Here is a 23,458-nt window from a genome sequence, read left to right as displayed (position 1 = left end):
TATGGGACAGTTTGAAGAACAAACTCGAAGTAAAAGGAAGTGTTGAGTCATCAAAGCAATGCACCGTGTTACAAGTCAGTGAAAATGATGACAAAACTTCACGAACTCGGCTTCGAATTGCTTCTCTCTTAACTAATTTGCATCCAACAGTCACAACATTCGCTTTCAATGAAATATAGAGGTTGAGAACATGGACTCCGATATTACCACAACAGTTAGGGTCGGTAAGGACTAAAGATTTCTGTCAAGACACCAACTACTGGATCTTATCGTTGCATGGTTATTTTTAGTACCAGTGTTTGAGCAAGTATATATGTAGTTACATTAATCTTCTAGATATGTTTTTAATAAGTTTGATAAGACCATGGATAGTATCATATGAGTATTTAGAAGTACATAATGTGAAATAAAAAAATATCTTTCCGACGGCAGGTACTGAGTTTACTGCACTACTTCTATATGATAATACTCAGTTTACAGAGAAATTCGGATTTCAACTAAAAATGAAGTTTGAGGTTTTCCTATAATGGACATAGGTTCAATTGATATGTGGATTAGTATGAGGCTATTTTTGGCCATGAAAAAAAGTGGACAATTAAATCAAACTATTATACAGAATTTTGTTATAGATAAAGATTGTCGAAGCCGACGACTGTGGTTCAAAACAGCTTTAGTGTGGACTGGTGCTAGGGTCCTCTGAACTCCAGATAATCATATGACTAATCAAGCCGACAATGTCGTAAGTATAGTAAGTACAAGCTCTATAAGACACAACTCCACACGAATAATGAAACAACTTCAGTGTCCAAATCGATTATATACATAAGCAAATAAAAAAGTGTAGAAAGAGAAAGAGCCAGCAGAATAACTTTTTTCAATCTGTGGAGAATTTTAACACGTCTCTCACATATTTTTCACGTCACCTCAACTTGGCCTTTCCGTTAGGTCATTATATGCTTCAACCCTCTATACAAACGCGTCGCATTTTGCAAGCTACGTGATTAGCTTAGTCTTATATTCGCTCAAATAACTTAATGCTTTACTTAAATTCCGAAATAATCCACCCACGTCTAGTTGCCTACACTCTTCACGAATATATCCACACTTTGTATGCGACGAGACAAGTTAGTTGGTACTCTATCAACTTCACATCTCAATATCATGTGACCCGAATCCATTATTCAATATCCTCAGTCCTAAGCAAACTAACGGACTGTACTCGTATACGTGCTCGTGTAAGTGTGGGTGTGTTTGTTGATGCAAGTTAAATTCCGACTCGTTTTCATAAGCAAATGAAGTGAAATTAATTGAAGGTATAAAGACGACCAACTTGCATGCAACCCACATAGCCGACGAGCTTAGCAGGATATTTGTATAGCAGGCGGCGAAACCGCTGTCTCAGACGAATACGCGCACGAATCCAAAGTGATGGATTGATGAATGACGGAGAGGCAGATTTACGTTCTGCGATATGTATTGAGGTACTGCAGTGTACTTAACTTTGTGTGGATTTATGGATTTGTGGTATAGTTGTATATGAATTAGAGTGGCATAAATGGAATAAGGGCGGGCATACTTTTCAGGTTCATCTTTTCATTTCTACTAAGATAACTTATATGACTATCGATCACGGTTGAAGACGAAGTTCACTGTTTGAAAAGAAGAGGTCGTACGAATGTCTGATTGCAATTGGAAGTACTTAGATCTTTACAAAGCTCAATAGGCGTCGAACTACATTGTGTCGAACTACATTCCGAGCCGTGGAAGATATCCTACGTCAAGCTGCTGAAGACTAGGCAATTGCAAGGGTTATGTTCGTAAGTTTTATCATCTTTGGTCTATGTGCCTTATATATAAGGGCGCATATAACTGCAGAATGCTGGATGTACTCGGACATTAGGGATCCGGGTGGTAAGGGGATAAGCTGGACTAATGGACGGTATGATCTCCACTAGTTGAAATGTCGAACCCTTAGGGTCATTTGCGCGTGAGCTGTTTAAGCGGCGAAGTCGTTTAGCTGGGAATTGGAGTTAGCTTTTGTATGAGTGGAATGTGTTTGTGATATGTTTATGGAGTCCAACCCCTGGTGACCAGTCCAGTACTGTATGGAAACTCAACTGGTAGTAGTTTCGGCTACGAGGCCTGATCGGAGACTTAATTCTGGTACTAAGGGAAGCAGGAGACCGTAGAGTTCGCTCCAACATGCTTATGTGGACTGGCTCCTCGGGGAGTATCGTGGTGGTTGTGGTTAAAACCAAAATGCGGGAAGAATTGACACTTTTTCAGTTGAATGTGGAGTTGCATTGCAACCGGGTGTCGCACCCAAAGTATGACAGACAGTTTAGATGGGTCTCGAACTATAGTTTAGTTTAGATGGTTAGTGTGTCTATTCCACACCGTAAATTGTTACTGAAAATACCTGGGCGCCGGAACCAATGTACGGCAGAGGTTTTAGGTGGGCTTGGAACCCTACCAAGGTGGTTAGTGTGGCCATTCCACACAACCAATTTTTGAAGTTCCTTAAGATGAGATCTCAGATATAGGCGCACGGTAATGATCCCAACCTTACTTAGAAGCCTTCTTGACTGTCCGCTATCCCCATTACCCGAAGTAGTTCTGTGGTACGCGTTCATATCACAATGTTACAAACCGAGAAAGTGAAATGAAAGATCTTTCGTGATGAAACCTTTTTAAATTTATAAGTGTGGTCTTCGACTGCCTTGCAGAGACAAAGGTTTAGGTAATTTAGTATATAAAACCTTTTTTTATACCATATGTGAGTAAGAAGCACCCTAATATAGCGATATCTACATGCTTGCAGCTATTTACACACTATCTCGAGAGCATATGGAAATACATGCTATGAAGTATGTGGTTTCTTAAAACCACACACATACAAATATATACTAATTTTACTTATACACTATAAATTAGCTGAGAGCTTAGTTCACTGTGTTACTTAATACATTAAATATTAATCTATTTACTTGACTACAATCAGCACACAGTTATATACACACTACCTCACACACACCCATTCAAAGCTGTACACAGTCTGTGCCAAACTCCCTTATCTATCTACTGCGGCTACCGCTGCGACTTGACGAGCTACGACGTTTAATAATCGCCAACAGACCGGATGAGCTCGTATCCGACGGCTGCTGTTTGACTTTCGTCTTCGTAATTTCCAGTTGCTGCTACATGCTCGGATTCCAATTGGTCGTGGTCGAGTATTGGCAAGTGAGCACCTTTTTGAAGGCCTTACGAAACACCTCGTTGAAGGTGGTGTAGAAAATGGGATTTACCATGGACGAGGCATAGCCCAGCCAGGTGACTACATCAAAGACCCAGTGCGCTATACGATTCTCACAATCACCGCATATCGTCGGCAGCAAATTGAGTACAAAGAATGGTGACCAAAGTATGACGAACGTGAAGAATACCACACCCAGCACTTTGGTCGCCTTCTGTTCGAGTTTGATGATACGGCCGTGACGTGAGGAGTTGCGTGAAATCACGCTTGAGTTACGTGAATGATGTGAGCGTACGGTTTGGTTGCGTTGCAGTAGGCATGGTGAAGAATGTGGCGTGCTGGATTTTGTACGCAATCGGCCCGCCTCGACGACATTCACTGTGCCATCGCAGGCCGTGGAAACTTGTAGATAATTCATGTTGTTGTGACTCCGTAGCGTGGCGGAACGCCGCAGCGGTGTTGCCGAGGAGGAGCTCGTGAGTACCGTGCCGGTTTTGGTTGGTGCCATCAGCAGCGTAGTTCGCGCACTGCCGAAGCTGGAACCGCGTCTGCGATGACGACTCGCATCCCAGGTGATAACCGATGCTGTTTTCGAAATACTGAGTTTACGACGCCCGGGGCACGGTGTACCCGGCTGAGCTGCGACACTCAAGTAACTACTCGGCGTGCTGCCATCACTGGAGTGTACAGTTAGCGAACTAGCACTGTGTTTGTTGTTCATGCGTTCCGCTGTGTTGGGACTCAGATGTGTGACAGCGTTGCCATTGCCACTGCTGTTGCTGGTAACCAATATGCTAGTCAATTCTTCCTCTGGTGGATTTAGCAAACTTTCAATTTCCATTACATTGGTCACCTTGAAAGTGGTGGGTATGATTTTCACCTCGGTCGGTTTGACACAATTCTGCAGCGGTCGATCGCCAAAGTAGGGGCATGTGCAGATAGGTGGCAGCTCTGCTTGTTTATCGTTGCTGCGCTGACATTGCGCTTTGCCGTTTTGCTCCACCTCCGTGTCGGAATGTCCTTTCGCGGGTGTGCCATCGCCTTCTGTGCTGCTTGTCGCTTGACTGGATTGGCGGGAAAGGAAGAGTAGCGCATTTTTCGGCAAACTGTTGAAACGATTGCGTCGCTGCGGTGGTGGCGTATCGGCGCGCACTTCGCGTGCCCCCTGCGTGGCTGTGGAATAGCGACGCCGATTTTTCGAAGTCATCATTGCGTGTTGTGGCTTGCAAGACGGCGAAAGCGATCTGGAAATATAGAAAATATTCGTTACTATATGTTTTTAATAAATTACACAGCTCTACAAAAAAAAAAAAATACAAAAAAACTTTTTTTGTGCTGGATAGCTTAGCAAATTTCCTTGCGTTTTTTACGATACTTGTATTTCTTATATTTTGACCAATTATAAGTTTATTAGTTATATCATTTATTTTTCCAGTCATCATTAGGATTCTTCGCCACGTGCGTACATGCTTCACGTGATCCTCAATATAAGGCTCTTTAACCAAAATTTGCGGTCTAATAAAAATCAAAAAGTTGGACTCATGTGTAGAAGATCACACAAGTGAGGAAAGTTCTCTGTGCGTCATTCACTTGGGAGTGGCTAGAAACGATTCTTTTACATATGGCTGAAGCAGCTCACGACTTCCGGTCTTAACCATGTATCCTCTGGCTAGTCAAAAAAATCCTTTTCAAGGCGAGTTAAGGTGAGAGGGCGAAAGGCGTGTTGGGTCGGTCAATTGGCCTCCAAGATCATGTGCTATCACATCGTTAGACTTTTTCATGAGGGGATATGAAAAGTTTAAAGTCTACGCGGACAATCCCGTTTGGATTCAGACTATGGAGTAAAACCTCACGAGTGTCCAGGCGAAATGCTCGAACGAGTCAACGAAATTTGTACTCAGTGGATGGACCATCTGAGACATTCCCGCGGCCAACATTTAGAAGAGATAATCTTCATAAAGTAAATACGAAAGAATGCGCTTTGGAATATTAACAAGCATTCCGCATTCAATTTGAACTTTCTGTGTTTTTTCTTTAAAAAGGTAAGCAATTTTGAAATGAATACTCTTTGCATGGTTTTCTTAAATAAACGTTCAAATTTTGAAACAAAAACTCGCAGGAATATAACCCCTATGGTAGTAGTGACCTAAACGAAGCAACCAGCCGAGTGGATCATTAACGATAATTGTAAATTTCTAATTAAAGCATTTAAGACTCATTTTTGAAATCTGTGTTTCTTCTCATTGCCACATTATTGACACAATTCTACACTCATACACATAAGCAATGACTGCGTTGTTTTTTCGGTTTTTTGCTCGCAGATAATTTGAGAGCGGACATACTTCGCGCAAATGTCAATTAGCAACCTCGCCAAGGACAGAATAGAAAACATATTTAATTGTTGCAGATCCCAACAGCTTACGTGAGCGGCAGAATGCGAGAATGTAGCGCTAAGAGGAAGGAAGAAGAAAAAATCTCTTCAAACGTTTGCACTGCAGATTTGTTCGAGCCTAAGTTTGCGGTGTTGTTGTTGGTGCTGTTTTTTTTTATTAGTTATATCATTTATTTTTCCAGTCATCATTAGGATTCTTCGCCACGTGCGTACATGCTTCACGTGATCCTCAATATAAGGCTCTTTAACCAAAATTTGCGGTCTAATAAAAATCAAAAAGTTGGACTCATGTGTAGAAGATCACACAAGTGAGGAAAGTTCTCTGTGCGTCATTCACTTGGGAGTGGCTAGAAACGATTCTTTTACATATGGCTGAAGCAGCTCACGACTTCCGGTCTTAACCATGTATCCTCTGGCTAGTCAAAAAAATCCTTTTCAAGGCGAGTTAAGGTGAGAGGGCGAAAGGCGTGTTGGGTCGGTCAATTGGCCTCCAAGATCATGTGCTATCACATCGTTAGACTTTTTCATGTGGGGATATGAAAAGTTTAAAGCCTATGCGGACAATCCCGTTTGGATTCAGACCTTGGAGTAAAACCTCACGAGTGTTCAGGCGAAATGCTCGAACGAGTCAACGAAATTTGTACTCAGTGGATGGACCATCTGAGACACACCCGCGGCCAACATTTAGAAGAGATAATTTTCATAAAATAAATGCGAAAGTATGTGCTTTGGAATATTAACAAGCATTTCGCATTCAATTTGAACTTTCTGTGTTTTTTCTTTAAAAAGGTAAGCAACTTTGAAATGAATACTCTTTACATGGTTTTCTTAAATAAACGTTCAAATTTTGAAACAAAAACTCGCAGGAATATAACCCCTATGGTAGTAGTGACCTAAACGAAGCAACCAGCCGAGTGGATCATTAATGATAATTGTGAATTTCTAATTAAAGCATTTAAGACTCATTTTTGAAATCTGTGTTTCTTCTCATTGCCACATTATTGACACAATTCTACACTCATACACATAAGCAATGACTGCGTTGTTTTTTCGGTTTTTTGCTCGCAGATAATTTGAGAGCGGACATACTTCGCGCAAATGTCAATTAGCAACCTCGCCAAGGACAGAATAGAAAACATATTTAATTGTTGCAGATCCCAACAGCTTACGTGAACGGCAGAATGCAAGAATGTAGCGCTAAGAGGAAGGAAGAAGAAAAAATCTCTTCAAACGTTTGCACTGCAGATTTGTTCGAGCATAAGTTTGCGGTGTTGGTGCTGTTTTTTTGTTTGTTTTTTTTTTATTATTTGTTTGACAAGCTTAATATGAGTGGCACCGCTAAGCAGTTATAAATGCCACAAGCGCAGCGCCGTTCCCAGGGACTTCAGTTTAGTTAAGGCGTTGAAGTTTATTTTTGTTATTGTTGTTGGAGGTTTTTTTCTCCTTGGCGCGGTGTAGCATAAAGCAGCTTTCTACATTTTCATTTAATATTTTGTGCTTTTCGCTGAGAAGCACGTTCAACGCACAGCTTAAGGAGGCGACCACACACACATACATTACAAACACTCACATATACTTGTACATACTTATATATATATATATACGTATATGTATATGGATGTATTTTCACGTTGCAATATTAATGCGAATGTGCCTGCAACGGCAGCAGCATGTGGCACGTGCAATGTGGCCGTCACACATTTCAGCTAAGGAATAGAACGTGCAACAACAGCAGCAGCGGCAGAAAAAAAAGAAAAAAATCGCACATTTTCTTGCGCTTTTCAAGCTGTCTAATATTTCATAAGCGCGCTGCTGCTGCAGCGAAGCAATAAAAGTGGCCATGCGAAAGCTGTAAGCTCCATAATGCGGCAGGCAAGTGAGTGAATGCATAATAGTACCTGGATGAATTTAGTGACTTTCTAAAAATGTCAGCCTTCATACGCTGTGAGAAGATGAATTATGCTGCACGCACACCTGTATGTGTCTTTTATAACGGTATATATGTAAATATATATTTACATTCGTATAGGCATTCCCCACATTTGCTTTCTTCCAGCTTTGAAGTAGACGCTTTAATTCCATTATTTTCCCTGCTCTTCCCACAACGTTTATTACCTTGTGCATCTGGATTATATGCGGAATTCAGCGATTGGTAAACGAGTTTTACGATTCACGATTTTATGACATTTGCACCAAAAGAAGTAAGAATTCTTTCCATGCGAATTATGTAGTCAAAAGAGCGTAGCGAAAGTCGTCCTTATTTATCACTGCTTGGCGTCAATTGGAGAATCCAAGTGTAGCCATATCCTTCCCCATCTGGTCTTTCCAATGAAATGGAGGTCTCTCTCTGCTTCCGCTGGCGGATACTACGTTGAATACTCTAAGAGATGGAGTGTTTTCATCCATTATCTCTCCCTTAATTCGTTGAACAACAGGGAAGGTAATAGGAAGTAATTTTCGCGCGACGTGTTTCTCTGAGTGATGCAACCCGAAAATGCAGTGTTCATTAGAGCAGAGGTACGCGATTAAATGCTGTGCGAAACTCGGTAAATCTGCGACAGAGACGTTTGATATGATCAAGCAGACTTATGCAGATGTTGCTTTGACAAGAAGTAGTGTGTTTCGGTGGCACCAGAATCCAAAGTGAAAACCATGCTTACCATTGTCTTTTTTGACATCAAAGGCCTCGCCCGCCATGAATTTGTTCCTCCTGGACGACCCATCAACGCCAAGTTTTACGTGGTAGTCCTCAAGAGACTCAAACAAAAGGCCAATCGGGTCCGACAAAACATCGTAGCCGTTTGAAAGTTGCACCACGACAACGCCCCGGCTCATACACCCAGATGTTACCCTCCCGAACTTTTTTTGTTTCCTTGCTGAAAAGGCCGATGAAAGACAAGCATTTTGAGACGACAGAGTGATCCAAGCAGCATGCACCTCGGCTCTCAAGGCTATTCCGGAGAATGCCTTCCGGGACGCCTTCCATTCTTGGAAATCGCGCTGGCAGCGCTGTATCGACGCAGAAGGAGCCTATTTTGAATGTTTTTAATGAATTGTAACGATTGCTTCAATAAATTTTTTTAAATCGATTCAGTCCCATTACTTTCCGGACAAAACTTGTAGGTTACTGTATGTATTATGTAGGCCACGTATTACTCAGTTCCCATGAATATCTTGTTTAAGTACACTGAATATGATCTGCCTAACTGGGTCTTAGAAAATTACCATTTAACCTTGCTCCAAGCTAAAACTAGGTAAAGAAGGAAGGCTGTTAAATAAAATTTTCAATAGAAAGTATCGAGTAAATGCTTCTGCTACTACCTAAAGAGCCACGTGCTTTAAATTTTACCTATTTGCTACTTCTGCATAATTTGAATGGTTTGCTAGTCACAAGTTGCTAAGAAAACGGCAGAAAAACCTCGAAAGAAGCAATTGAACTGTCAGTTTTAATGTGTCGAATAAAAAAAAAAAATATAGAGCATGGCGAATGGGTCTGTTGCTGAATAGCAAACAATTGAAAGAGTTCCAGCCATCAAGCACAGAGTTAGTGCATTCACAGCTTGCCTTCAATGTCGCCATTGACAGTCATAACTTCACGATTGTAGATTTTGCCGAAAACGCTTAGCTGGTAAGACAGCAAATTCGATCACCAGCGAAGCGCAATAAATCGATAGACGTGCTTTGCCACCAGCAAAGGAAAGGCAAAAGTTTAAAGCTTTAAGCAAACGACAAAGGCAGCGAAAGCGAAAAGGAAATGAAATACTTAGACGTGATGTCTAAAAAATCACATCAAATGAAAAATAATGTGCAATGGTCAGTGTTGCGAAGAAGTAGAAAAGCTAAGAGTGAAAGTAGAAAAATGGAAAAAAAAGAAAAAAAGGCATGAAGTGAAGTGTGCAGATGTCTTGGTACATTAAACAGCAATAACAATAATCATAAAAATAAAGTACGATTTAAAAATAATAATCGAGTAATAGCAAAGGAAAAAGGGAGGATGTGAAAAATATTGAATAACTTAATTATTTATAAGGGATTGCAAAGCAAATATTATAAGACGGGAGACAAAATTGAAATCGCAGCTCGTTGGCATATATGTATATATATATAAAATAGTTCTTTCACTCAACCTCTGTAGATAGAAAGATTAGCAGAATGGCTGAATACATTACAGATTGCAACTCAATGGTGTTGTAGAGCCAAAGGACTATTTTTGAAGGGGTCTCTACTTTTTGTTAATAATTCCTCTAATGTCTTGAGATTAAGTTAAGTTTGGTCCTCTAATACTTTGAGATTATATTAGGTTAGGTTCGATAGCTGATTCTCAAGATGCGGATCGTCCTTGGACTAGTGAATGAATGTAATCCGTTCAGAATCTACGAAACAATAGAACCCCTTTATCTGATTTTGTAAGTCGACAAAGCGTCTTGAGTCCAACACGACTCTGCTAAAGCGGATTTCTGTAAGTATAAGCTGCCAAAAGCAAGATCATCAAGTCGGATATGATGTTTTTATCTACTTTTGCTGCCTACAGCTTCAGCAGCTTACATACGCTATGAAGGTGCGAGGATTTTTGATACATGTTCACACACAGATTTCTAAGTCTGATAGCAATTTTTGCAGCCATACACTTTCCGGCTATATGTATTGGGAAAGCGGTTCTTTGCACGCTCTCGAGGTCACTTGCATGTTTGGTATTTTCTAGGGCTCTCCGCTACACAAAGAATACCCAGAATATAATGAGCTTGACTATGGTGTTGTAGAGCTAAAGGACTATTTTCGATAAGAGATCCCTGATTTGTTCAATGGCTCCTCTGCACTCTCTTTGTAGAGCTAAAGTACTATTTTCGGCATGCAACCTCACCTTTTGTCAATGAGTCCTCTGCGGCACTGCAAGGCAATTGAGGTTTTGCTCCTCCTCAATCTTAGGCTTGCATGAAAACTTCTTATCTAAGATGACCACGTACACGCCGACAACTCTCGGTTTTTGCATCACGATAATGCCCCGAGCAAACTGCATTGAATCTTCGTGAGTTTTTCGCCAAATTTACAACCAATATCGTGCCGCAACCAACATTTACGTCTGATTTGGCTTCGTGTGACTTCTGGCTATTCAACAAACTCAAACGAATGCTCCGGAGAAACCGTTTTGAATCAACTGAAAACATTAAACGTAAATCGCTACCCGCATTCAAGGCTATTCCGGAAATTGACTTCAACAACTGTTTCGAGGATCGGGAAAAACGTTGGCACAAGTGTATTGGGGCCAGGTAGGACAACCTTGATGGGAACGACATAGCTTTTCCAAAATAAATTAAGAATTTTAAAATTATGAACAAAGTCTTACTATTTTTTGATCATAGCAGTATAATTTAAATTAAATTTAATTTAATTTAAACTAATTTGCTTTCGAAGTATTGCCACGTGATTTCGTTTCAATATTTTGGCGTCAAAAATATCAACTGTATTCAAAGTTATCCATTTCAAAGAGCGCGTGATAATGTAGTGCTAATTGCCTCTCACCCGTCCTGCGGCATAAATATTATAAATATTTTCAATAAATTGCAAACGTTTACTTCGTGCGCACAAGTCACGTGCCACAGCCATATGCATTTTTTTGAAGCAACATTACTTTGGCATCGAATGCGTTTATATAACATTTATCTCCACAACAAACGTACAAAATATAACAAATATTTCTCGATGTCTGTGAACTTATACACAAGGATAAATATATTTAGAACAAGTTGAGAGCTCTTTAGATACAGAATGTTTTATATTTGTTGCAGTATGATTTCTATGAAAAATAGAAATAGAAATTTAGAAATCAGAGAATTGGAATTTTGTGCGTGCTCTTTTTCCGCGATTGGGAATCAGAAACTTAGCTGAAAGTTTTGATTGCAACTGCAAAAAAACATTCTTTAAGCAATTTCGAGAAATGGTGCAAAGACAAACATTTTCATTGGCAGTATATCCAGAAGTGTGATCAAAATATCTAAAAAGCAATGGTCAATGATTTGAGAAAATTTTTTTCACATTCCCATTTAAAAATTAGTATTTCATTTCTACAAAACAACGCTCGTTTCATACCGGTTCAACATATTTTTTATCTAATTTCTAGAGAAGGCTGGATATGCCTAAGTCATTAGGAGTCGCTTTAAGGATAGCTCTTCCATCTGTTGGATTACTTCAAAACATACTTTTTAAACTGGAGAATAGAAAAACATATAGAAAAGTGGTAAATGACTTTCCTTCGAATGGTTATTAGCTTTGGAACTGCAATGCTAAGTGTTTACCTGCTTCTCAGTCTTCCTAGTTACTTGGTTATGCGGCACCAACTAGTAAACTAACCATCCAACTTTTTGCAACCACTTCGACATTCAGGCATTGAAAACAACCAGACATGACAAACAAACAAATAAAGGTCAGCTAAACAACAAAGACCAAAAAACATAGGCACAGGGTGAAGGAAAATCAGGTCACTATTCTACTTTTAATCCAAGCAATGAGAAGAGAAAGTGTTGGAGTAGAAAAAAGTAGTCAAGCAGGTTGCCATACTGTTGTTGGACATCGAGTTACTTTGATTCGGCTTTAGTGGTTTTTGTGGTTGCTGGTTGATGTTGCACCTTCTTACTTCATTTTCTTGCTTTACACAATTTGTTTGTGCAGCTCTTTGTCGGATATTCAATTAAGCGGACTTAAATGCGTTAGAACTTTGTGTAAGTGGAAAGGCTTAAGAATATGGATTTTTCAACGATTTTTTTAGGAAAACTAGGAAATTAATTTTAAGGTTATTTATCTCACGGGATATCCGGTTTGGCATTGGTCAAATTTTTTTTCCTTTCGAGAGCTTAAATCATAGGCAAATAGTAATTTCTGTGCTTTTCGAAGTCAGCCATCAAAGTCGAAATAGTTCACTTTTGGCATCACTTATTTAAGTTAAAGTAACTTTTTTTTAAGCAAGATTAAATTTTGAAGAGTGAAGAATGCTTTTATTTACTGTATCACCACATTTAAAGTAAGCCAATTATATGTAACATCGCTTGCGGCTGTGCTTAGTCACAGCAATGTTCCCTCGAGCTCAAACAAAGCTCTTTGAATGACATACATATATAACTGATAGCAGGCAGCGGCGGCGGCATTTCATTTATCTTATGAACGCAAATAAAAACAACGTCAAAAATTACACACCTTCATGCCTCCAGATTTTCAATGGAAAATCCGAATCCATTGAAGTGCGTAATTTGAGCGCGAAACCGCCAACTTGTTCGTCTAGCGAACAGTAAATGTATCTTCATCCCATTCAACTTCAACGTGAACTTCAAGCAGCTTGCCATTGACCCTCGAGTCCAGCACAGCGAACAAGTTAGAATTTCAATTTTGCGCGGCATGCCATGTTACTCATACGCACTGCTTGTCCATTGCGTACAGTTTGGTGAAGACTTTATTTTGCACTTCAATTTCACTGCGCAATCAACGTCTATTTAACATCACCTTTAAAGGGGGTTTCAATAAGACTGTGTCGGTTTAGCAATTGAATAAGTAGGCTGTGAGATATTTCTTTCTTCAGAGTTCTTTTCCAAGTTCTTAATAAATTGCGGGTGGAAATTAGTGTGCTTTGTGGCCAGTAGTGCCCACGTGCCAGAAATAAAGTAAAGATGGTTTATATACTAGGTAATTCAAAATCTCGGAGGCACCACTGCCCCGTAAACAAGCCGAGCACTGAAGAATGAAGCAGCTGCCTGCTGGCTCCACATAGATAGGAAGCTTTTGTTAAAACCTAATATTGCAAAGAGAGGAATGAAGACACACACCATGGTCAAGTTTATTTCGTTTTTTGGGGTCTGTTTGGGAGTTTGTGTGATGGAGAGTTCTAGACCACTCTTTCAAGAATGAGCTTATGCTATTCCGCATATAACTAGTACGTATAGAAGTCGATGGGAGGTGTCTACCTGCGAAAGTTTCTTCTAACGGTCTGAGCATCCGGAAATCCTTGCACGCTTGGACTTTATTGTCATTATTTAACTTTACCTAATCTCGCTATCAATGGCATTGAGTTCCTTTAGGATAAAACAAGTATGGGTGCCAGGTTATAGTGGAATGGCATATAGCTGACTGACAAGGAAATAAAACATAGCTTCCTATAAATATTGAAAGGATCTTAAACAAGTGTATTGTGGATCAGCCTGAAAACTGAGCTTCGACGAGAATACCCTCTTAAACCCCCGATAGAATGTGAAGGCTACATAGATGAGCTCTTCGGTTAATTAGGTTTTACATGAGCGTTTTTCCATGTAGAGACAGTAAAAACTAAACAATGCTGATGAGAAAAGAACTTGGACAGAGAGAGCTTCAAAGTAAAACAGTTTGCAGACAGCTCGATATTGTTAAAATGTTGTACTCTGATGACGATCAATTTCGAGCTAGTGGTGTTTAAGTACGTCAATCGAAATATAGAATATTTGGAATTCGCCTTCTAACCAATCAATTTCTGGAGACAATGTTTCTGTTGTGTTAGTTTTTTCTAAGGTTTCTACTCTTGGGTTTCGCGGACCTAGGACAATAAAAATTATAGCTCAAGTTCTTTTAAAGAAGATAAAACCTATGTTTTAGAGCCGTGGAGAGTTTTTCCATTTTTTTTTTCAAGATAACAGTGCAACAAAGAATATATTTGCGGTTCTATAGAAGCCTGAGTTTCGACAAAAATCGTATCTTAGGAATCCTATGCAACAGAAAAAAAACGTATCTGAGGTTCTAAGTCCGAATTTCGAGACAAATCCTAATCTCCGTTGGTTCAACCCCGTCGAAAAAGCACGCTTCCTGACGTCGACGACAACTTAGCGAGTCCTTACCATCCTAACGGGAATTAGGCATCCGTTAAAACAACAACAATAACACAAATGCTATCCTAGGAAATCTATGCTTCAAGTCAGTGGAGACAGTTTTTTCCATTCCGACAGGTATCTGCCGATATACTTTCCTTTTTTTATATTTTCAAGAGTTCCGATTTTGATCAGTAAACAAGTCAAACCAAAAAGAAACACCCTGCATTATGATTATTTATTGCCGCCGCTGAAATTTTGCGCCGTCTTTGCTGTTCACCTCCCCAAATATTCAAAATTAAACATGCCACCAACATTTGCTTACCTTTTACGTCCCCGGCGCGCGCTCCGCCGTAAACTCGCTCCACGCAGCAACAGCGTACTATCCGCCGTGGCAGCCGCAAGCGCCGCTGTGGGTATTTGTAAATGCTCCCCACTCACATGCTGTTGCTGCTGTTGATTGGACTGCTTGTTGGCCGAGTAGTGCTGCGGACTGCTGCTGGTGAAGTGATTTGTTGATGAAAATTCGGATTTGGTTGGCGAGCAGGTGGTCGAAGAGGAAGCCACCGATTCCAGGCCACGCGACAACTTCAACATTTCGGCACCAAATTGCTGCAGCGCCGTCATGGTGGTCGCTGTCGGCTCCGTAGTGCTGATGTAGCGCGCAAATTAGAATAAATGGAAAAAAGAGAAGAGAAAAAAGCAATAATGAAATGAAAATTGTGAAAACTTTAATGAAATAGTGTAGGAAAACGCAGTTCGTCCCGTGGGACGCACATGCAAGCACTCACTTTGATTCGGCTAGCCACAGTTCGTGTGTGTCCAGCGTGGACAACTCGGTGTCGGTGGAGTTGGCCGATTGTGCCGATTGTGTCACTGCCGTGGAGCTCGGCCTGAGGAAACGTCGCCATGTGCGACGGCGTTCTGCAAATAAAAGCATGTGAAGCTTAGTAACAAAAAAAAAAAAATACAAAAGTGCGTTTAGGGAGGCTTTTTGGTTACACAATATCCTTAACGTAATGTCTAAAACAGCAGTTTAAACGGAACAATATTTGATTTGGCCAACCAAAAAGTAAATAAGAAACCCCAAACAGTGAACTCAAACATTTTTGCGCTCGGATCACAAACTAAATATTCTCGACATCATTTGAGGAAAATAGCCAAGTGAATTGACTTGAGGCAAGACACAAACGTACAAATATTGGACTAATATTGTTGGCGTTGGCAGCCAGGCATTGTCGTCGCATGAGATGAACTTGCTTACTGTCAACTTTTAACTTCTATAGCATGCCGGCATGTGTCTTGCGATAACTGTTTAACTATGTAGTCACTGGCAGCAGGTAGTTAGAAACCCACAACGCTGGAAATAGCTTTAAGTGGATTTGACACGTCAACTAAACTGCGAACTGACAGCTGCCAAGCTGCCTGCATACCTGTAGACTTATATAACTGTATATAATAGTGAAACATTTACACGCTGGACAGCTGGCAGCAAGCAAGTTATACACTGTGAGCAAGTTTTGATTATATATTTCAGTTTATTGCTGACTTTCCACCACCAAGTTCAAATCAGCAGAGTTTCACTTAGTCAACCCAAGAAATGTGTAGTAGTTATGTTTTTTGAAGTTAGATAGAAAGTACTAACTGACAAGTTTTGTTTCCCCTGAGGGAACTGACCTGTCTCTTAGAAAGTCCATCATGACTTTCAAAGAATTATCGCCTTTTGTTAGATCATCAAAAAGTCGATTTGAATTGAATGAATGCAGCATGAAAACTCTATATAAAGAAGGGAAACTCTGTCCCAACTAAATTTAGTATCAATAAAAGCTTACAATCAATAGACGAAGAGATCATAATGAGTTTAGTGTAGATAAGGATGAGAAGCTTGCGGTATTTTAGTTCCTTTATGAGCTGCCAAACTATAGACAAAGAATAATTAAGTTCAAACCTGATTTCCAAAAGCCCAAAAGTCGTTCCTGTATTAATGAAGATTTCTCTACGCATCTCTTTGAAAATTGTGGAGGATATCAGTGTTTCCGACAGATACTCACAACTGATGGAGTTCGCGTTTATACAGTCGGATAGACGGGCATGGCTTAATCGACTCAGCTCATTCTGATCATTTATGTATATATTTTATTAGATTTTATGGTGGTTTGATAAATGGTAACAGTTTTCTGAGTTTTAAATTTCTTTTCATATTATGTACCGTCCTTTGCAGTTCACTTTAACTCTGAGCACTGAATTTTTATAAACATATACCGACTTTTTTCTAATCTTCTATGTCAAGGGAGTTTTTGACGCTAAAGCGACTGTGCGTCGGTATGTCAAGGGATTGGCGGGCTAGGTTAAAGGGATGATCCCTCAGCATTGCGGGCGGAGCACACTTATATTCTTATGTACAGCCCTTAATGATGTATGTAAAGTATGTGAGCAGAGGAGAGACAGCTAAGCGTAGGTGCGGCGATCTGGCAATTCCAAAATTTTGGCATGACATTCTAAAGGGTTACTAGGAGTCTTACCAATCAAAAATTCTATAAAACATTGTAGAGCATATCAGACTATGATATCATGGAGACACAGAACTATTTTTGGTGAGGATGAGCTTCAGGCACATAATTAACTCCATCATCACACCGAAGTCGCGTTCCTCCCACTGATGGTGGAAGCGTCTCCGGTAACCAGTTCGGTTTTGCTCGGATTTTTGAAGAGGTAGCTTTTAGCAAAGGCGTTCCCGATCTCTCTATTGTTGACACACGGGACACGAGTCTCGTACTCTTGAAATAATCAACTAATAAATCAACTGTAAGCTTAGAAACTATTAACTGAAAGTAAAAAACAAAAAAATCCTGAAAACATGCATCACATGTAACCATCGGTTTATGATGAGATCATGGGTATTAGGTATATCTCATTTAATGGACTTGAATTGGTGGATTTTCGGAATGGATAAATAATATAACAATGAAGGTCCTAGATTCCATCTTTGTGGACAGGGATTACATCACCTCAGTCGCGCTCAGCAGGCTCCCGGAATTGTTCAAGATGCTGGACCTTGGTGACCATATGTGATATAAGGGAGGTGGTAGGTCGCAGTGCAAAACCTCAATCTTTACTATCTATCCATCTACAGGACAATCGGTTACATATTATATATCCATAAGCTCAAGACTTTTCTCTACTGTACCTTTGGACTCAAATGTCAAGCGAGAAATCGAATCCCTTAAAGTGCTTTGCTTAAAAATATGCTTTTCACTTCTCCATATTTTCTTACTGTGCATGCGCTATTATATCTTGTTTACACTTTAGCAGCTTCTACTGTTATCAATGCGGAAGTTTGCAGTGCCATTGAAGCCGCAAACCTGCCAACGCTACCTTTAACACTATCGCCTGTATTACATTTATTACCTTGTTGGCTCGGAACTCTTGGCTGCTGCATATCTCCCGCTATATAATAGGCAGCCAAACTGAGGAAAGGCGAGCAAATTACATGCATGTCACGCAGATTATCTTTACGCCACCAAACGTAAAGCACTTCGCACAAGCCTTCTCGCAACCTCTATAGCAACAAAAGCGGCTCGGACGAAAACGGCCAACTGAATCACATCTACACGAACATAATATGAGCATAGCTATGCGATACATACATATATAGCACACCGTTTTAGGCTTACATGCTTTGAGCAAAGAAGCGAGTGGATTGAACATTCCGTTGCAAGCGGAAAAATGTATGCGTAGAGCTTACGTTAAAGCCAGTCTAACGTTTAAGCCAGCAAGTCCAGCAGGCAATCAGTTAGTAATATGCAACTAGATTGAAATTTCAATGCTGCTTTGGTGCGGATTATGGAGGAAATAGAATTGGCTGGTATTCAGGCAGACTATAGGAATGCAGTGAGTGATGGATAAGGTTAATGTTAGTTGGAGGTGTTGCAACGAAATATGGCTATGGAGAATTCTCAATTAATTTTAAGCAGTATTTTAACACTCTATATTTGTACAGTTTTCCTTTCCAAGTTGCGTAGATGTCTTCACATCCCACGGACGGATTTAGTTTTATTTATCTCAATGCAGATTTTCTCAGTATAGAGTTTTGTAGCTCAATATTTTGGAATCATTTTGTTCATATGGTAATTAGATGTAGGCCCATAGGCTATCGAATTCTAGATTTCTTAGAGTTATGGTTTGAGTATAGGAAAATAGCTGCAATATTAGTGGCGCTAGGTGAGTTCTCCACAAGGACTTTCGAGCAATGAAGCATTGATAAAATAGACCACATACTCTCACGCTTTATTAGAAAAGCAGGCTTCAAGATACACTAAAAGAGATTAGATGAGACTGGAGCATGCGACTTACCAGTGGAACTTACAACATTTATATAGACGGATTAAAAATGGTTAATGGATAGGGAGTCAGAATCTACAGGGCTGGTCCGGAAAGTAATATGTAGGACTGAGTCGATTTAAAAATAATGTATTGAACCAGCGCGATTTCCATGCATTGAAGGCGTTACGGAAGGCATTCTCCGCAGCAATGAGAGCCGAGGTGCATGCTGCTTGGATCCCCTCTATCGTTCTTGCTTTTCATCTGCCACTTTAGGCAAGCAATGAGCATCGTTTCCACTTTGGATTTGCTCATTCATCAGCGACCTCCTCCCGGCCCTTCAAAAAGGCCCAAAAACACCACTTCTCGCTAAAGCAACATCTGGGTAAGCCTGCTTGATCATATCAAACGTGTCTATCGCGGATTTACCGAGATTCAGACAGCATTTAATTGCGTACCTCTGCTCTAACGAACACGGCATTTTCGGTTTGCACCACTCAGAGAAACATGTGGAGCGAAAATGTTTGTTCTGACTCTCCAGGTGCTCGGAGACTACTGACCAGCCGCTCGTTCATTAGCTAGGAACGCCCTCTACCGAATCCAGTCGGTGGGCACACGCTCCGAAGTACAGTCGCGTACATGTCACATGGTCTAAAAGTGCACAATGTGTGCACAATTTTCTTGAAAAATTTGATGAAATCTTGTCCGTTTATTAGAGATAATTTGAAGAAAATATTACTAAAACAGTGTCCCTGTCCGGTCATTGGAACGTTCTCATATCTGATTATATGACTTGCTTTTGTATGAAAAGAATAAAGAACTCGTTGTATTCATGAAATTTGTGCAGTTATGGGAGATGTCCGGCTATGAGGATGGTACGTAATGAGGAATATATTTCCATATGCAACCGCCCATTTAGGTCACATCGATCGAATACTCCTGAATATCATAAATTTATATCTAAACGAATAAGTATGCACTATAAATAAATCAATTGTACAAAAGAAAAATGGAAAAATGTGTCTGTAGTTTTAAGAGTATTTTCTCCTTCCACTTCCCAGCCGAATACACTTTCGCGCTTCAAGAACAATAATAGTATACATATATATACATTTGCGTCTGAGCATATCTCCAGGTGCAACTTAGATTTATATTTAAATATATTTTCTATTGAGCAATAATGGATGTTAAAAGGTTTTGCTTGTCAACAGCGCTCACACCGCTGTACATAACTATGGAACTACACTTGCTAGGTTGTGGGCGTTCTCACGAATATCGATTTCTATTTGGGGAAGGTATCAGTTGGCTGACCTTGAAATAAGCGAACGCATACACGATAATTGACAAGTCCGAAAATAAACTTTTGTATAATTTATTTGTTCTGTGGGGTAAGAGTTTACGAAATTACTTGTACTTATAAGGTAAAAGTTGGAAAATTTGTTAACTGCACTTATTTTAAGTGGTCAATTTGAATTTTAATGAATTCTAAATGAGACATTATTATATTTTTGATTTGTTGGTCGTTTCTAAATAGAAGAATCTTAAAATAGCTTTTGCGCAGTACTAATTACCGAAGTTCGTGAATATAAGGAAAGTGACCAAGTATTCACATAGTTAATGTATTTTGTTGGAGCTGAGTCCCTCAGTGATAAACTACAGATACATGCCTCTAATGTTTAAAATTTACTACAGAGAAGTAGATAGTAATGCAAGGCATCTTTGAAGCTGTAGCACCTCGTTATGTCTCCAAAGTTTAGATTATGCAGCGGTCACTCGAAGCAATCGGTTGTCATCTGAACCGCTATAGACTGCTATAGTCACTTGAAACAATCAATAGTCACTAACCATTACATATCTCAAAGCCTAAGCGCAATAATTTGAATTGGTACTCTAACTCATACCCGAGAGAGAGTTTTCTTTGGGATTGTACAGGATGATAACGTCGTAAAAGTCACAGACACAGTGCTTGACACAACGTGTTGGCATCAGAGAAATACTGAAGGTTCTCCACATGACTAATGGATTGACTCAAAGCATTTTGGTTAATCTTTTGGGTGTGAAACGTGTAAATGCTAAAGCAAAACAAATGACCTGAATGCTTAAAAAAAAAAAAATCTCCTTGAGTAGGTTTCAAAAGCGATGTTTAACAGTGAATGTAGTTGAGAGCCCTACATAAATCAGTCGCATTACTGATGACGAGATGAGACAAGGTGGATTTATGAATAGTATGACATCAAAACTGTCCCTCATGTTAGCAGATGGCGCTCTAAAAATGAGCCAAAAATCAAGGTGATGCTCATCACTTTCCTTAATTATCGGTGCATGGTTTACTATGAATTACACGGTCAATAAGGAATACTTGTAATATTTCGCCATTTTGAGAACAGAAATTTCATGAATCTTTTAGGCCGATAATGCACCGTGTCTTTCTAACAGCTTTTTAGGCCAAACAGGAAACGAAAGTCGTTGATCAGTCAAATTGGGTTCCCTGTGATTTCTTTCTGTTACCAAAACTGAAAAACCCGCTTCAGGGAACGTCCAATTCCATTTCAGCAATTAAAAATCAAGTTCTGGAAGCCCTGAAAATACAGCGGGTTGATTTTGAGGGACCCCAAAAAAAGGAAAAAATCGATGAAAAAATGTTCCACGGATCACCTTGAACAACTTTGTCTAAGAGACTATAGGTCTGCGATTTCAAAGGCGAAGTTTATTGGGGATTATGGAAATGTTTCCGTCATTTTTTGAGATATTCATATCTAATTTAATACGTAGCTGCTGTATTCTACTTATTGATCTTTTGTCGGACTAACTAAATGCCATTCCAGTCGAGGCTTATGGAAAGTGTAAAGAAAGTTTAATTTGTCGTCAGTTGCCTGTTTTGAAAGAAATAATAAAGATTTCTATGCAATATTTGAAAAAGTTGTTTTGTTTTTGTTTTCAGTCTAGGTGCAATTTGATCAGATGGTTCTTGCATTACTTTTTGGAAAAAGTTGGTGTTTCAGACATTTACAAGTATTTTTAACGCAGTGATTGTTCTACATAGCGAGTCGTAATATGAAGACTTTCCAAAGTAGCGAGAAAATGTTAACCTTTGTTATGACATTCTCGAGTTATCAGTGACTCAATATTTAGTTCGATTGCTCAATGAGCAAGTCAAAATCTGTAAAATTGTTATTTATTGTACTGATTTCTTATTCCTGCAAACTACATCTTGTTTGCGGCTTCTCCATCTGTCCCAATGAAGCACAGAAGCATTTTCTTAAAGACATTGAGTCAAATAAAATGATATAATTGCATATACTCCAATACTAATTATTTTTTTGTTTTTGCTTTTGAATACTGTTTTCATTTCTCTTAGTTCAACTTACCGAACGCGCTGCTTTGTCCAAGCCAAGTGCTCGCCCAGCCGGGCGGTTGCGGTTGACACATGCCGCCAAGGTTATGACTTTTCTTTGCCAAGAGACGTATAGTCAAACAATATGTGAGTAGCATAACGAAGAGTGGAATGTAAAAGCAAATTATCGATCCAACTAATTTGTAAATAGGATCCGGTATCTGACAAGTACCGTTAATTAGCACCGAAGCGTGATTCTGTGAATAGGTAAAAGAGAAAAAATGAGCGAATTGGAAACGTGTAAACAAGTGTCATATAAAATAAAATATTTACTTCATTTTCTTCGCATATAATAAAAATCGCATATAATTTAAAAGGTCGTGTAAAATTTTCAAGTTGATCGATACTGCATTTTCAGAGAAGTTTTCCTTACTTACTCTAAAAACAGCGCTTTGGGAAAATCCCGTTTAAATTTTTGGGAGCCGATTGCGCAAAGTCAAAAAAGTTCACCTCATCTTCCTCCCTGCAACTTTGACAAGCTACGTCCTCCAAAACTTTGAGTCTCACCCTGTGCTTGTCAGTTAGGACACCAATAATTGCGGCCATATGTAACTTGTTAAGGCTTAGCACTTCCATGGATTTTTTGCGTTTTCCTGATCCACGCTTACTGAGTTCGCGCGAGGCCTCTGGATGCAGCATCCAAGTGAATGACACCAGGGGAATACCTACTCTTTCTTATCTTAAAGGCATTCGGGTATGGGTGCCTTTTCTTGCAAACTCATCCTCTTTACAAATTCCAATGATTTCGCTGTGGCATGTACCCAGGCAAATTTTATTTGGTAGTATGTCACAGCTAGTAAGGAGTGGATATATACTTCCCTAAAAGTAGTCAACACTTCATTGAAGTACAACTGCTGATACCCTAATAGCTGAAACTTCTGCGTGAAAGACACTACAATGATAGTCCAGCCCACCGTAAAGACTAGACAGATATAGCCGTTTCCACTCAACGTTGGAGATGGTTTCATTCACCCTGTTACGGTCTAATACCCCGAGTTCAATAGAGCCAGCAAGTTTAGCGATTTAGCAAAACTTTGGTGCCGCTCCATTCCGTGATTTCTTATCGATGGAGGCTCCATGCTCCTGCGACCACTGTCGTTTTAATGCAGTTTGCGAATCTTTCGATAATCCTCTGTTTTTATCTTCGCCGCTCAGCACTCTCTTAGTCTCCTCGAATGCGTTAGCATGCAGTTCTGATTTTTGTCCAGCATCCCTGCACTGTAGCGCTTTAAGGTCTTCGTTGCTGCCTTTTTTTTGTCCTTTTTATTGCAGTTTTTGCT

At 39.7% G+C, this 23,458-nt stretch overlaps 1 protein-coding gene across 1 annotated transcript in view; it reads right to left on the bottom strand.

Annotated features, from left to right (window-relative positions):
- Positions 1-226: 226 nt before the first annotated feature.
- Positions 227-23,458, bottom strand: part of LOC105222498 (5-hydroxytryptamine receptor 2A) — a 170,870-nt gene continuing 147,638 nt past the window's right edge. The window contains exons 4-7 of the mRNA XM_049447508.1: positions 22,153-22,375; positions 15,256-15,388; positions 14,790-15,116; positions 227-4,497 (exon numbers count right to left, since the gene is read on the bottom strand). Of these exons, the coding sequence (XP_049303465.1) occupies positions 3,198-4,497; positions 14,790-15,116; positions 15,256-15,388; positions 22,153-22,375 (1,983 nt within the window). The 3' untranslated portion in view covers positions 227-3,197. The remainder of the gene's footprint in view (positions 4,498-14,789; positions 15,117-15,255; positions 15,389-22,152; positions 22,376-23,458) is intronic.

Source organism: Bactrocera dorsalis, chromosome 2 (genome assembly GCF_023373825.1).
Source record: "Bactrocera dorsalis isolate Fly_Bdor chromosome 2, ASM2337382v1, whole genome shotgun sequence".
Classification (NCBI taxonomy): domain Eukaryota; kingdom Metazoa; phylum Arthropoda; class Insecta; order Diptera; family Tephritidae; genus Bactrocera; species Bactrocera dorsalis.
Note: the sequence above shows the minus strand (reverse complement) of the source record. Positions and strands in the feature narration are given on the sequence as shown.